At 34.4% G+C, this 13135-nt stretch overlaps 1 protein-coding gene across 8 annotated transcripts in view; it reads right to left on the reverse strand.

The window, feature by feature from the left end:
• The window catches only part of OSBPL8 (oxysterol binding protein like 8), a 154568-nt gene that overhangs the window by 11855 nt on the left and 129578 nt on the right, over window positions 1-13135 (reverse strand). For all 8 annotated transcript variants that reach the window (XM_033116574.1, XM_033116575.1, XM_033116576.1 and 5 more), the window contains 7 exons: window positions 12462-12558; window positions 8968-9066; window positions 6576-6673; window positions 4967-5056; window positions 3571-3707; window positions 1558-1743; window positions 1127-1214 (listed from right to left, as the gene is read on the reverse strand). In XM_033116574.1, the coding sequence (XP_032972465.1) occupies window positions 1127-1214; window positions 1558-1743; window positions 3571-3707; window positions 4967-5056; window positions 6576-6673; window positions 8968-9066; window positions 12462-12558 (795 nt within the window). The remainder of the gene's footprint in view (window positions 1-1126; window positions 1215-1557; window positions 1744-3570; window positions 3708-4966; window positions 5057-6575; window positions 6674-8967; window positions 9067-12461; window positions 12559-13135) is intronic.

Below are 13135 nucleotides of genomic sequence, written 5' to 3' on the forward strand. Positions count from 1 at the left end.
TTTATTCCTTTTAATGGGTCATACTTGTCTGTTCCTCTGTATGCTTATAATTCTTTGTTGAAAACTAAACATCTGAATATTATAATGTGGTGACTCTGGAAATAAGATTCTCCACCTTCCCCAGGGTTTGCTGTTTTCTGGATTGCTGAATTTGTTCAGTGAATTTCCCAAACTATTTTTGCAAAAACTGTATTCCCTGTTGTGCATGGTCACTGATGTCTCTGTTCCTTAGCTGTTCAGTTAGCATTTTGACAGAGATTTCCTTAAACACCAGTAGGTAAACAAATAAAAACAAAACAAAAACAAAACAAAAAAAATACTCTCCCAGTCTTAGCAGACTGGCTCTATGCAGGGGCACTCCTTCAATACTTAGCCAGGCTTGCAAAGAACCTTGGTATTAGCCTTAGGCAAAAGCTTAGGGTTTTCTTTTCTGAGCAAAAGCATCTTGCCTTGGACATTTTCATGGCTTTCTAAATTTCCCTGTACATACGGGGCTTTCCAATGCCCTAGTTTGCCAAAAAATCTCTCCCCAGCTTTTGTTTCTGTCTATTGTATGTTTCAATGGTAATCTTTTTTCCTGGGTGTCTGCAGTGTGTTAGTTTGGCTTATAGTACTTCCAAGCATTGCCTGCAGCCTTTCTAGCTGAGCTCTGAGTTAGATGAAACAGAGATGTGGGCCCTGCATATATCCTCAAGTAGCCCCCAGACAGGTTACAACAGATGTACAAAACAATTTGTGAGCTCTGCTCTGCTCCCTGTGGAACCATGTCTCAGCCTGTGAATCTGGGAACCCTTCGATGTCACTGCATCAGGGAGGGGTTGGGGCAAGGGCAGTAAAAATGCCATAATGCTTTCCTACTGCTTTGAAGTTATCTCTTTCTTGAGTCAATGTTCACTTATTGCTACAAACCTCGAACTGTTTTTCAGATTTCTGGGTAATTTGGTTCTGGCAGTCTGCTTGTTTTTTATGTTTCTTTTGGGGGGACAAGAGCTTGGAGCTGCCCACTCTGCTGACCTAAAATTTTAAACTTTGAAACCAAATTTTAAATGTTGGTGGCCAAATATACTAGTAAGGATGTAAAACTTTTATATGCTTAGCAGATCTAGTTAGTTTTTTTATCACATACCATTGGAGTGCGATGTTTCACTTTGGTCTGGATAACACCATCTTTCTCGAACTGTATCATATCATTAAGTGGGTCCCATGGTCTAGTACTATATAAGTAAAAAAAACACCACTTGTTTAATGACTAAATAAAACACTCAAAAATTTTCTCAAAGTTTAGATTAGATGAGATTTTCATTAGTAATTATAAACCCAGCTGTTAGATTAAGATTTTTTATATCTCATCTTCTGATTCTCAGCTTATTTTATAGGCTAACTATTATCATGGAGTCAAATTAATAATGAATGGAACATCAAATTTAAAATCTCACATTAATTTATATATCTATGACTTAATAAAAAACTACTCCAACTAACAATAAAAATTCTAGAAATGAAGGCAACAAGCTATGCTCATACAGTGTTTGTAACGTACTCTCTTTAAGTACTTACTCTGCAAACTTGTAATGCCATTCTCCTGTGAGTGGATCAAGTTCAAATAATTTGCAAGTCCACTCTTCATTTTTTGTTTTCCGATTTCTGGCAGCTTGTCTTTGAGCTTCTTCTAAAACACATTTCTCTTGTGTAGCTTCTGTTTGGTCTTTGGCATTTATGGCTCGAGTTACCCGCTGCCAGAGTCTAATACATGTGCAAAACAGTATTTAAAAAGCAACAGAAAATCAAATCTACATTGAGTAGGTTTGAATCCCCGTAAGAGAAAATGATGCCCATGTGGGTTTCTGGCTTTGACAAAGCTTATGCGTAGCTACTTGGAAATGAGTCAAGATATAGTAAGTGGTACCTGGAGTAGAGTAACACAGTGAAGACTAATTTTTTTTCTTGGCAAGAGAAATTTGTTACATGGATTCTTAAACATACGGCAATGAGTGGGCTGACCCAAGATGATAGGAATGTAATGAAGTCTAATAAGGTCCACTGGCCTCAAAGACCCAACAGTGTAATGCCATGCTTCCCAACCTCGAATGCAGGAATTATCAGGGAACTGTTAAAATCAGACTCTCTGGTAGGCCCAAGTATTGGGTTTTTAAAATGTTTCCCAGGTGATTTTAATGTTCAGTCAGTGTTGAGAACCACCAATTAAACAGAAAAGACTACTGAGCTGAAATTTTTTCCCCTACTAAAGTTTTAGCTTTTTTATCAGATAAATAAAAATATAATACCTATATTCCACCCATCTGGGAAGACAGTATGTTGGGACTGAAAGAACCAAAGGCTTTGGAATTAGACAGACCTGGGTTGAATCCTAGATCTGCAACTTCTTGCAGAGAATTTAGAGTTACTTATCCTGTCTATGACTCATTTTAAAAATATGTTAAATTATACCCACACCTCAAAAACTGTATGCCTTCGCAAAGCTTCACTCTGGATGAAGAGCATCATGTGATTATAGCTGAAACAGAATTTTTAGAACTGGTGCATACATATTCTTCCATCTTTGACAACCTCAATTTTGAGTGTAGAAGGAAAGTACACATAGACTTGAGTCCCATTAGACAGAACGATAAAGCATGTGGGAACATGTAGTGAGGACTAAACTGCATAATGTATATCCAGTACCCAGTATAGTGTCTTTTACACAGACGTGCCCCGCAAACCCCCGTTTCTCTAAACATAAAGAAATTATATAGTAAGAATAAAACTGGGCAATGTATATACAATATTTTTGGTTCAAAAGTATTACAGATCTAATAAGATCTAACAAAGAACAGAAACTATGGCCTTAATTATTACCCAGCCTATGTAAGTCCTCTAGAAGCCTGCATGTCCTGGGGCTTTTTTTTTTTTTTTTTTTTTTTTTTTTTGCATTATTCTTATATTTTAGAAAACGAAACAAAAATAGATTTTGTGCTACATCCTTCACCAAGAGTTTTATGTGACTCACCCAGGTTAGAAAACAGCTACTAGATAAAAAAAAACCAAGAATTATTAATTACTCCCATAATTTTATGAAAACAAACTACAAACGTAATTTAGTGGTTATCAGAGGGTAAGGGGGTTGGGGGGTGGGAGATGAGGGTAAGGGGGATCAAATATGTGGTGATGGAAGGAGAACTGACTCTGGATGGTGAACACATAATGTAATTTATAGATGATGTGATACAGAATTGCACACCTGAAATCTATGTAATTTTACTAACAATTGTCACCCCAATAAATTTAAAAAAACAAACTAGAAGTTCTTTTTTATTTTAATAGGCTCTGGAACACACGTGAAGAGAAAGGAAAAAAATGAGAAGTTTTAGTTTTGAACTGCAGGAAAGCAGTATGATTTGTATTATAGGTATTTATTTGACATTCACATAAACTAAAACAGAATCCCACAAATGTTAAACTATTTTGCTGAATTAAAATGACTGAAGACAGAGAAAAGTGCCCATGCTATTGAGGGATTAAAGAAAAAATACTCATTATCATCATGAAATTAGCTGAAAAATGCATACTTACTTCTCCGATTCAAAGTCTCCCTGTTCTTCAAATTTTACGGTGTGCCTTATTAATCTCCATTGCTTAATGTCTGGTGTCGGATTCCAGAAAACCTCTGAATTATCAGTCTTTTTGTCATTAATAAAAACTTCACTATCCTGTATTTTAAAAAATTAAAAATTAATGTAGAGAATTATCTTTATTTAAAAATTATTGAAAAGAGGATTATATAGCATAGTAGTGATACTTTCTTCCTGATACTTAATCCCACAGTTAAACACATTTTTAAAACAAATATAACTAGCACTTTTCCAAAAGCCCCAAATCTCTTATCATTTTAATAAAAACATTAAAATTAAATAGTTAATACTAGTCATTTTAAAATTTGATTGAATACACAGGAAATCATGAGATTTCACAAGTTTTACTTTAAAAAGCAAATTTCAAACAATTACATGCAAAGTCTCAACAACCATCTCTGAGCTGCCAGTGGGACCAGTATTTGCTGCAGCCATAAAGAGATACACACAATCTATGTAGAAAAACCTGACAGAGCCTTTCTCAGCGTTAAAAATTTGAGCACAATCTTAGAAATTCTATTAAAAAAACCCCACAAACTTTTATATTTTTTCCAAACGATATTCAGATAGAATTTTAAAAATTACAAAGCATATGTGGCCTCTTAGTTGAGTTTCTAGGGCGTTTCGTTTCATTCTCTTCTATTTCTTATCATTTTCTGCTTATTATAATGCAGAAAACAGTATACAGTGTTCACAGTGAGAGTGCATCCAGGCAGTAACATGATGGAATCCTTTTTATTCATTTAAGGTTGTCTTAACAAAATTACATAGTGTGAATTTAGGTTAGCAGAGAATAAAAGCCATTGCTCTCATTTACCACTGTACAATTTCCATGTTCCTCAGAAGGAAATATAACTCTAGTTGGAAATGGCCCTTCGTTCTAGGTGAGAGGCAGTATGCTGCTGTTCATAAAAGCACAGCCCTGGAGGCAAAGTACCTGGGCTACAATTCTCACTCCATCACTTACTTTGAGCAAATTATTTAAACTCTCCATGCCTTAGTAGTGTCCTCTGTAAAATGGGAACAATAACAGACCCACCTTATAGGATTATTATATTAAATATTAAATGAGTTAATATAAGGAACATTTTTAAATAGTGCAGTACATAGTAACTGATATCAGTGCTAGCTGGTTTTGTTGATTTAAAATTTTGGAAAGGTAAAATATCACATAAAACTAAGTATTATTGATAACAGATCAACACCAAAATATTTGTTAAGCTGAAGCTTATGTTAAATAGTGATGCTTTTATCAATGGAATAAGTGAGTTTATAAAATGTGATTATTTTTTCACAGAATAAAATTCTTTTGTTAAGTGAAAATAAAAAATACTTACCCAATGGCCTTCCAAAGTAGCTAGGACTTCTTTTCCCAGTTTAAGTCTCCCTGATATTTGATTAACATAGTCACTGCTACCTAGAAATGGCTTTTAAAAGAGAAAATGTGAAAGAAACATTTTGCTTTTAATTTGTATTTATATACAGTGTAAACAACAAAACAACAGAAAAAGTAACTATAGGTACAGTGATGTTGAAGGCACAAATGGTGAAACACAGACTCAAATTTTAGTCAGAAATGTTCAATAAAAAGAAATGTGAATTTGTTGCTGTGGAAAAGGAGGTTAAAAAGCACAAAATGTGAAGTCTAGATAAACATATTGAGAAAGATCACACTGACATAACTGACTCAAATCCTGCGCTCTGACTTAAGACTGTACTCTGTCATTGTTGCAATATATGAAGCAATAACAACTCGGTAAACTTAAGGGATTTAACTCATCTATTGAAAGAAATAACACCCCTTCCTTCAAAATAAAACAGTAAAACAATACTCAACCATACAAACAAAAATTTGCTAAAACGAAAAAAAAGCAAACAAAGGGTACTGTATCTAATAATATTTAAAAGAGAAAATACTTATTAGAGAAAACTTGCTGATAAGCTGGTTATCAACATAGGAGCTATTAATGAATATTAAACAGTTCATAATAGAAGTATTTTTATCTGAACACAATGTACAGTCTTACACCAACCACTGTGAAAAGGTCTTAAATTTCCCTTTCACTCTAAGCCAGACATTATTTTCCAAAGACGGTCTTAAGCATACTTACTCTGCCCCCTCTAGCCCACACGCTTTTCCCCAGTGAGACCTTGCCATCCTCCCACTCACTAAGAAGTGAGGTCTACATGCTTTCCCCCTTGAATGTGGATGGGTTTATAACTACTAGACGATGGTGGACGTGATATAATTTGATTTTTGAGGTTAGGTCCTGGACGGTGACGCAGCGTTCGCCTTGCTCACGAGGACACTCGCACTAGGAACCCTGCGCTGCCCAGTAAGACACCACACTGCGAGGAAGCCACGCTCCATGGACAGGCCGCGTGCATGGGCATTCACATCAGCAGTCCTCGTCTTTCAGTCATCCCAGCCAGGCGTGAGACATGTAACGGATGAGCCTTCTGTCCTCGTAGCCTGCAAGTCTTCCTGAGGCCCCAGACATTACACAGCAGAGACAAGTCACCTTCATGTGCCCTGCCCAAATTCCTGACCCACAGAACCCTTAAGGATCGGAACATGGTTGTGTTTAAGCTTGTGAGTTTGGGAGTAAATTCTTAGGCAGAAACAGTAACTAACACAACTCTGTCAGAGTGCTCACAGATATAGCTCAAGCTGATACACACTTTCTGGAATTTTGTAAAGCAATGCTTTGATTTACTGAAAAATTTCTATCCAGTATCTTTTAAAATCTCATCTCATATATAACACTAATCATTTTATTAATTAAAAATTAAAAAAATGATGGCTTTGTGTTGATTTGGAGCTTCCAAGGCTGCCCTTTCGTGAATTCTGTGTTCTTATCTTTAGTCTTTAATTAGGAACTAAACTGTACTCTTTGTTAGGTGAAAATTCCTATTAGGTGATACCTCCTATGATTCTCTACTAACCTTTAGTTTGAATTCAAGTATTGCACTGTATCCAGTTTTTTGACATGTAATATTGACTGTTCCACCAAGCTCCAGTGTCATTGTGCCATAAAGAATTCCTAAAGGAAAACACAACTTTGATAAAAGGCTGAAGAGATAGACAATGGTTAATAACAAGCATCTTTAATCTAAATTTGTTCTAGGAGAAACTAACAAGGAAAAGGTATTCTGTCCCACTCAATAATAATCTGTAATTAAACACATAAAGTTGGTTCCGTAGGATTTAAGTAGATAAGAGTTGATCCACATTATCTGCAGATTCCATATTTGTAAATTCACCTACTCACTATATTAGTAATCCCTAAACCAATACCTACAGCACTTCAGCAGTCAATCACGGACATGGGCAGAGTGGCGAAAATTTTGAGTTGTTCAATGTGCACATTCCCAGCTGCGGTGGAACAGGGTGACACTCTGCTTTCTTGTTTCAGCTCTCAGGTGGTAGGGAAATAGGTGTCTTTTTTTGCCGTATAGTTAGTGCCACAGTTTTGTGCTTTTTGTTCATGACTTTACTGTTTAAAATGGCCCCAAATGTAATACTGACATGCTGTCTAGTTTCCTAAGCACAGAAGGTTGTGATGTACCTTACGGAGAAAATATGTGTGCGAAAGCTTGGTTCTGACATGCATATATAGTACTGTGGGCTGTTAGTTCAATTTTAATGAGTCAACAGCATATATTAAAGTGTCTTTAAACAGAAACAAGGTTATGTATTGATTGGTTGATAAAAATGAGACAAGAGGCTCACAGAAGTGTTTCCCCTAGGAGCAGTGGTTCAATATTATTTCATTCAGTGTTCGTGGTTAATTTATAGAACAGAACTACTGCAAATAAGGAGAATCAACTGTATAAGACAAACAAAAATACCCCCAAATAGGTTCTGTAACTAAAAGCTGGGGAAATTCTGAGTTTAACAAAGTTTAACAAAAATTGTGCATATCTGTTGTTGGAATAAGCTGTTAAGACAGCCTTAATATACAAATACACAATGTTAATTTGTTGGGGAACAACTATGCAATGTTTCTCATATTTATTTGGCCATGGAACTCTTATTTTGTAAAACAATTTGTGAGACTAGTGATTTGGGGAACACATCCTAGAAAATACACAGGGTAGAAAATAATCATTTCCTATGCTCATTTATAAGGGGTTATAATCACTTCTTTTTTTCCATGCAATAAAAACAACGCTATGAAAAAATTTTCCCCTGTTGATAGTTGGGTATGGTACTGGGTATCTACATGAAATATTTTATTTACTTCAAGTGATATAAAATTTTAAAATATATTTCTTATCAATTCCTAATTTCAGGTATTTAACGTCATGCTTATTTCTAGAACCACATGTGAAACTCTAAGATTATCGAGCCTCAAGCCACAAGTTGGCCACGCTTGTACTCCATACTAGGTAGGTTCATGGTACAGTAAATAGGAGTCAACGAGCCCGGAGATTAGTCTAAGCATCCTTACCGACTAGCTGGTTTAGCCTTGGATAAGATTCTTAACCCCAGTTTTCTCATCTGTGAAATGAGGTCATACTATATTTCTGTTCCTAAAATAAAGGATGATTACCAAAAAAAGTTATTTTTAAGAAATGGGTTGGAAAGGAAGGTACAGACAATGAGCAACCTGAGTGTTTCAGCTGATGCTCTGTAGCACAGCAGTGCAGATGGCAGAGATCTTGGCGCTGCCACATCCTAGCGGTGCAATGTGGGGCATATTAACCTCATCGTACCTCCTTTTCCTTTTCCATAAAAGAGGGCTACTATATTGCCTACTGTACAGGGCTGCTGGAATGACTGGGTTTATAAATTGTAAAGCATACAGAATAGTTGGGAGGTCTGGACTGTTGTAAACGATAGTTATTATTTAATATCTTTACCTATATCCTAAATAATAGGGATAAAAAAGCATAATACATTAAATTTTAAGAAGTTGCCAAATGAGGATGAAAAAGTTTTTTAAAGAACTTGGTACAATGAAAAGCAGTAAATTAGAAATTTAAAAAGGGTGGTGGTGCAAGAAGATAAAAATCACTTTTAAGGATTCTGAAATAATAGGCAGTTTCATCAAATTTTAAAACTTGCCCTTAAGGCAAATGAAATTCCATTATTATAATCTGCCTCTTTCAACTAAAGTATGCGTCACAAAAAGTCCATTGTTGCTCAATTAATTCACCACAGAAATATTCAGAAGATGGTAGCAATGATCTGAGTATCTGTAAACCAAGGACACTGTCAATCAAAAGGCTGACTCCTATCATTCTCAAAACATAACAATTTACAGCCACATACGAGTATTCATTTATTTAAAAGGTTTAAGAAATATCTAACTCAAGTATGAAAAACATTTACCTTTACAATGAGCATATGGCATTGTCATTACATAATCTTCACCTCTATTCAAGAAAGTCAATCGTGCTTCTCCTTCTAATATTGCAGATAATGAGTTTCCTAAAATAAATAGTTCACTAAATTTTACAAAATGAATTCAACCAATTCAAAACGAGCAAGGTACACGTATATTTAGGACACCTACCACATATCTACAGTGGAATGTCTTAAAAATGTCTCAGTCTTAATGTGCCCAAACATGTGTTTGTTATTTTATATCCAAAACACATTTGATCCATATTCCCATTCTTATGAGTACTTTTAAAAGTATAGTTACATTATTATGTTATTTTACATGAGGCTCTCAAGAAAAATCTTAAACATGTAGTGCATGCAATAAAACACTGACAGTTTCACTGTATAGCTTAATTTGCCCATTTTTGAATAAAAACATTATTTCTTATCCACCATCAGTCACATTATTTAGTTAAGGCCCAAGCTTTAGGTACTTATACCTAGTATAATACTATAGATACTTTAGACAAATAAAAATATGCATAACCTATTACCCTGGCAATCAATGATAAAATTTCATGGTATTTTCTTCTAGCTTTTCTCCCATGAGTACTTTTCATTCCCCCATCACGAGTTTTACTGAAGTATAATTTACATATAAGTGACCTATTCTAAGTGTGTATTTTGATAGTCTTGGCAATTGTATATAGTCACGTAACTACCACCATCACAATCAAGATGCAAAATTTCCCATCATCCCAAAAAGTTTCTCTTCACTCCTTGGAAGTCAATGCTGTCCCCCAGCCCCAGGAAACCACTGATCTGGTTTCAATCACTGTAGTTTTATCTATTCTAGAGCTTTGTATAGATGGCATCATAAAATATGTAGTTTGTGTTTGACTTCTTTCACTTCGCAAAATGTGTTTTAGATTCATCCATCCCGTTGTGTTCACATTTCAGACTATTTTAACAATATTAAGAAATCTAATATATGAACATAGTGTAGTTTTCCATTGGTCTTCTTTAATTTTCCTCAACGTTTTGTAGTTTTCAGTGTACTCATATATCGTTCATTAAATTTATTGCTAAATATTTTATTTTCCAGACACTATTAGAATCAAAGTTATTTTTTAAAATTTCACTCTGCAAGTGTTCATTTCTAGCATATAGAAATAAAATTGATTTTTGTATTTTGACCTTGAATCTGGCAACCTTACTAAATTTACTTACTAGTTCTAAGTAGTTTTTTGGCATATTTTAAAAAATTTTCTATATAAATTCAGTATGTATATGGTTTAACTTCTTGCTAATCTGCTTTTTAACTTGCTTACTGCACTGGCTAGGACCTCTAATACAATTTAATACAGAAGTAGTGGGAATGAACATTCTTGCCTTGCTCCTGATTTTAGGAAAAATTATTCAATTTCCACCTTAGGAGTATGAAGTTGGCTATATATTTTTCATAAATACCTTTAATCTAGTCCTAATTTGTCAAGAGCTTTTATTGTGAATGGGTGTTGAATTTTGTAAAATCCTTCTCCCACATCTCTTAAAATGATACAGTTTTCCTTCATTCTATTAATATAAATTACACATTGGTTGATTTTCAGATGATATACCAACCCTATATTCCTGAGATAAACCCCACTTGATCATGATATATTGTCCTTTTAATATAACGATCATGATACTTACACTTTTATTATATCCTTTTACGTGTATTACCCTTTATATATATTGATTTGTTACTAAATTTTTTAAAGATTTTTCTTCAAGAGAGATTGATTTGCTGTTTTCTTGTAATGTCTAGTTTTTGGGCTTAGGGTAATGCTGGCCTTATAAAATAAGTTGAGAAGTGTATCCTCCTTTTCTATTTTCTGTAAGAAGTTGTATAAAATTGGTATTACTTCTTCCTTAAATGTTTAGAAGATCTCAAGACATCTGGGCCTGGAGTGTATCTTTGAAGGAAAATTTTTAATTAGTAATTCAATTTCTTTCACTGATTTAAGCCTATTAAATTTTTGTATTTCTTCTTGGGTCAGTTTTGGCAATTTGTGTTTTTCATTACAATTTAAGCTGTCAAATTTATTGGCATAAAATAGTCTATAATATTTCCTTATCATCCTTTCAGGGTCTGTAGGATCAGTAATGATACCTATTCCAGATGTGTATTCTCTTCATCAGTCTACAATCAACTCCTGGATTCTCTGATTTTCTGTATTGTTTGTCCACTTTCTACACTGATATCTGCTCTTATTATTTACTTTATTTTCTTTGACTTTATTTAGCCTTTTCTAATTTCATAGGGTATAAAGTCAGATCACTGATTTAGATCTTTCTCCTTTTCTAATTTAAAATCATAAATTTCTTCTAAGCACTGCTTTTGCTGCATGCCACACCTTTTGATATGTTACATTTTCATTATCATTTAGTTTAAAATATTTTCTAATTTCTCTTGTGATTTCTACTTTGGCCTATGAATTACTTAGAAGTGTGAAGTTTAATTTCCAAATATTTGGAATTTATCTTGGTATCTTATGTTTATTTTTAATTCTATTTCATTGAGGTTGCAGAACAATATACTTGATGATTTTCAGTCTTGAAATTTATGGAGAGTTGTTTTATGGTCAAACACATGCTCTATACCAGTGAAAACACCATACATATATCTGAAAAATAATGTATATTCTGCAATTGTCCATTGTAAAGTTCTAGAAATATCAATTAGGGTAAGGTGGCTGTTAGTGTTCTCCATGGTCTTAAGCCATTTACACTATAGTTAGAGTGTGGAGGGATGGAAGGTGTAGTAGGGAGGGAATAACCTAAATATATGTAACCTTCAGAAGAAAACAATCACACTCGGAAACAAACAAAACATGAAACTAGGCCAAAAAAATACAAAAACAAAAATAAAACCCAAACAAAATTAACATTAAGGGAAATAAAAGACATCTTGAAAAACAATAAAGGCATATATCATGTTCCTGGATCAAAAACTATCAGATTTTCCTGTCACAGACTTATCTATGGTTCTCTGCCCTCTCAGGTAACCAAACTTTAGATTTCTGTTGACACATTTTATTTTTCCTATTTTACCGTAATTATTTTTCTCCCAAGATTAAAATTCTTCAGTTGAAATTTAATTTGATTTTTTCTCCATTTAAAATTTAATTTTAAAATCCAAATAAAAGCATTTAATTCTCCCACCCCAGTGGTGTATAACTTTGGCCATTTGTTTCGACTGTCATAGTTTTTAGATTAAGTTTCCTACTGTACCCGTATTTCTCTATATCCCCTTATACTTAACAAAACCTTTTAATGGTGTGTTATTTATAAATGGGTAAAGACACTATAAAAGGCTATTATCCAAGTAAAAATGATACTTAAAATGACATACAAATTCCTTACTGAAAACAGCCAAAGACACTGTCTAAATAAAAACTCACTAGAAAATACTTCCTCCCAGAAAAGGGAGCCAACTGAGACAAGGGGAAACTCACCATAGAACTTGGACTTAGCCAGGATACTACCACTAAGGCAAAATCCATCCTTTCGGTTACTAACATAAAAGGCAGATATTGGTGGGTGATGAGACACCTATTAAACAGAAGAAAAAACATAGAATACAATTAGCATATCATTGTGCTAGTATCAAAAGTTCACTTCTTAAAAACATACTCTATTAATGAATAAGAAGAAACATTTGGTAAGTAGTAAAATCAAATACTGATGATTGTAGTAATCAGCCTCCAAGATGTCTCCTCAGGAAACTCACCTTCTGGTATTCACACCATGAGGTGGGCTCCTCTTACACTGTATCAAATCTGGTTTATGTGGAAGTGATAGTATGTCACTTCTGAAATTAGGTTATAATGCAGTCTCAGTCCCTCCCTCCCTCCCTCCTTTTTTCCCTCCCTCTCTCTCTCAGATTATTAGCTCTAAGAAGCCAGCTTCCACATTGTGAACAATCCTATGCAGAGGCCCAAGTGGTGAGGAACTAAGTCCCATTGTCAAATAGCTTGGAAGTAGAATCTTCCAGCCCAGTTAAGCCTTCAGAGGATTGCAAAACTGTCTGACATCTTGACCACAACCTCCTGAGAGATCCTGTGCCAGAACCACCCAGCTAAGGAGCTTCCAGATTCCCGAACCTCATATCAGATAATAAAGGTTGTTT

This window comes from Rhinolophus ferrumequinum, chromosome 10, assembly GCF_004115265.2.
Source record: "Rhinolophus ferrumequinum isolate MPI-CBG mRhiFer1 chromosome 10, mRhiFer1_v1.p, whole genome shotgun sequence".
NCBI classification, from domain to species: domain Eukaryota; kingdom Metazoa; phylum Chordata; class Mammalia; order Chiroptera; family Rhinolophidae; genus Rhinolophus; species Rhinolophus ferrumequinum.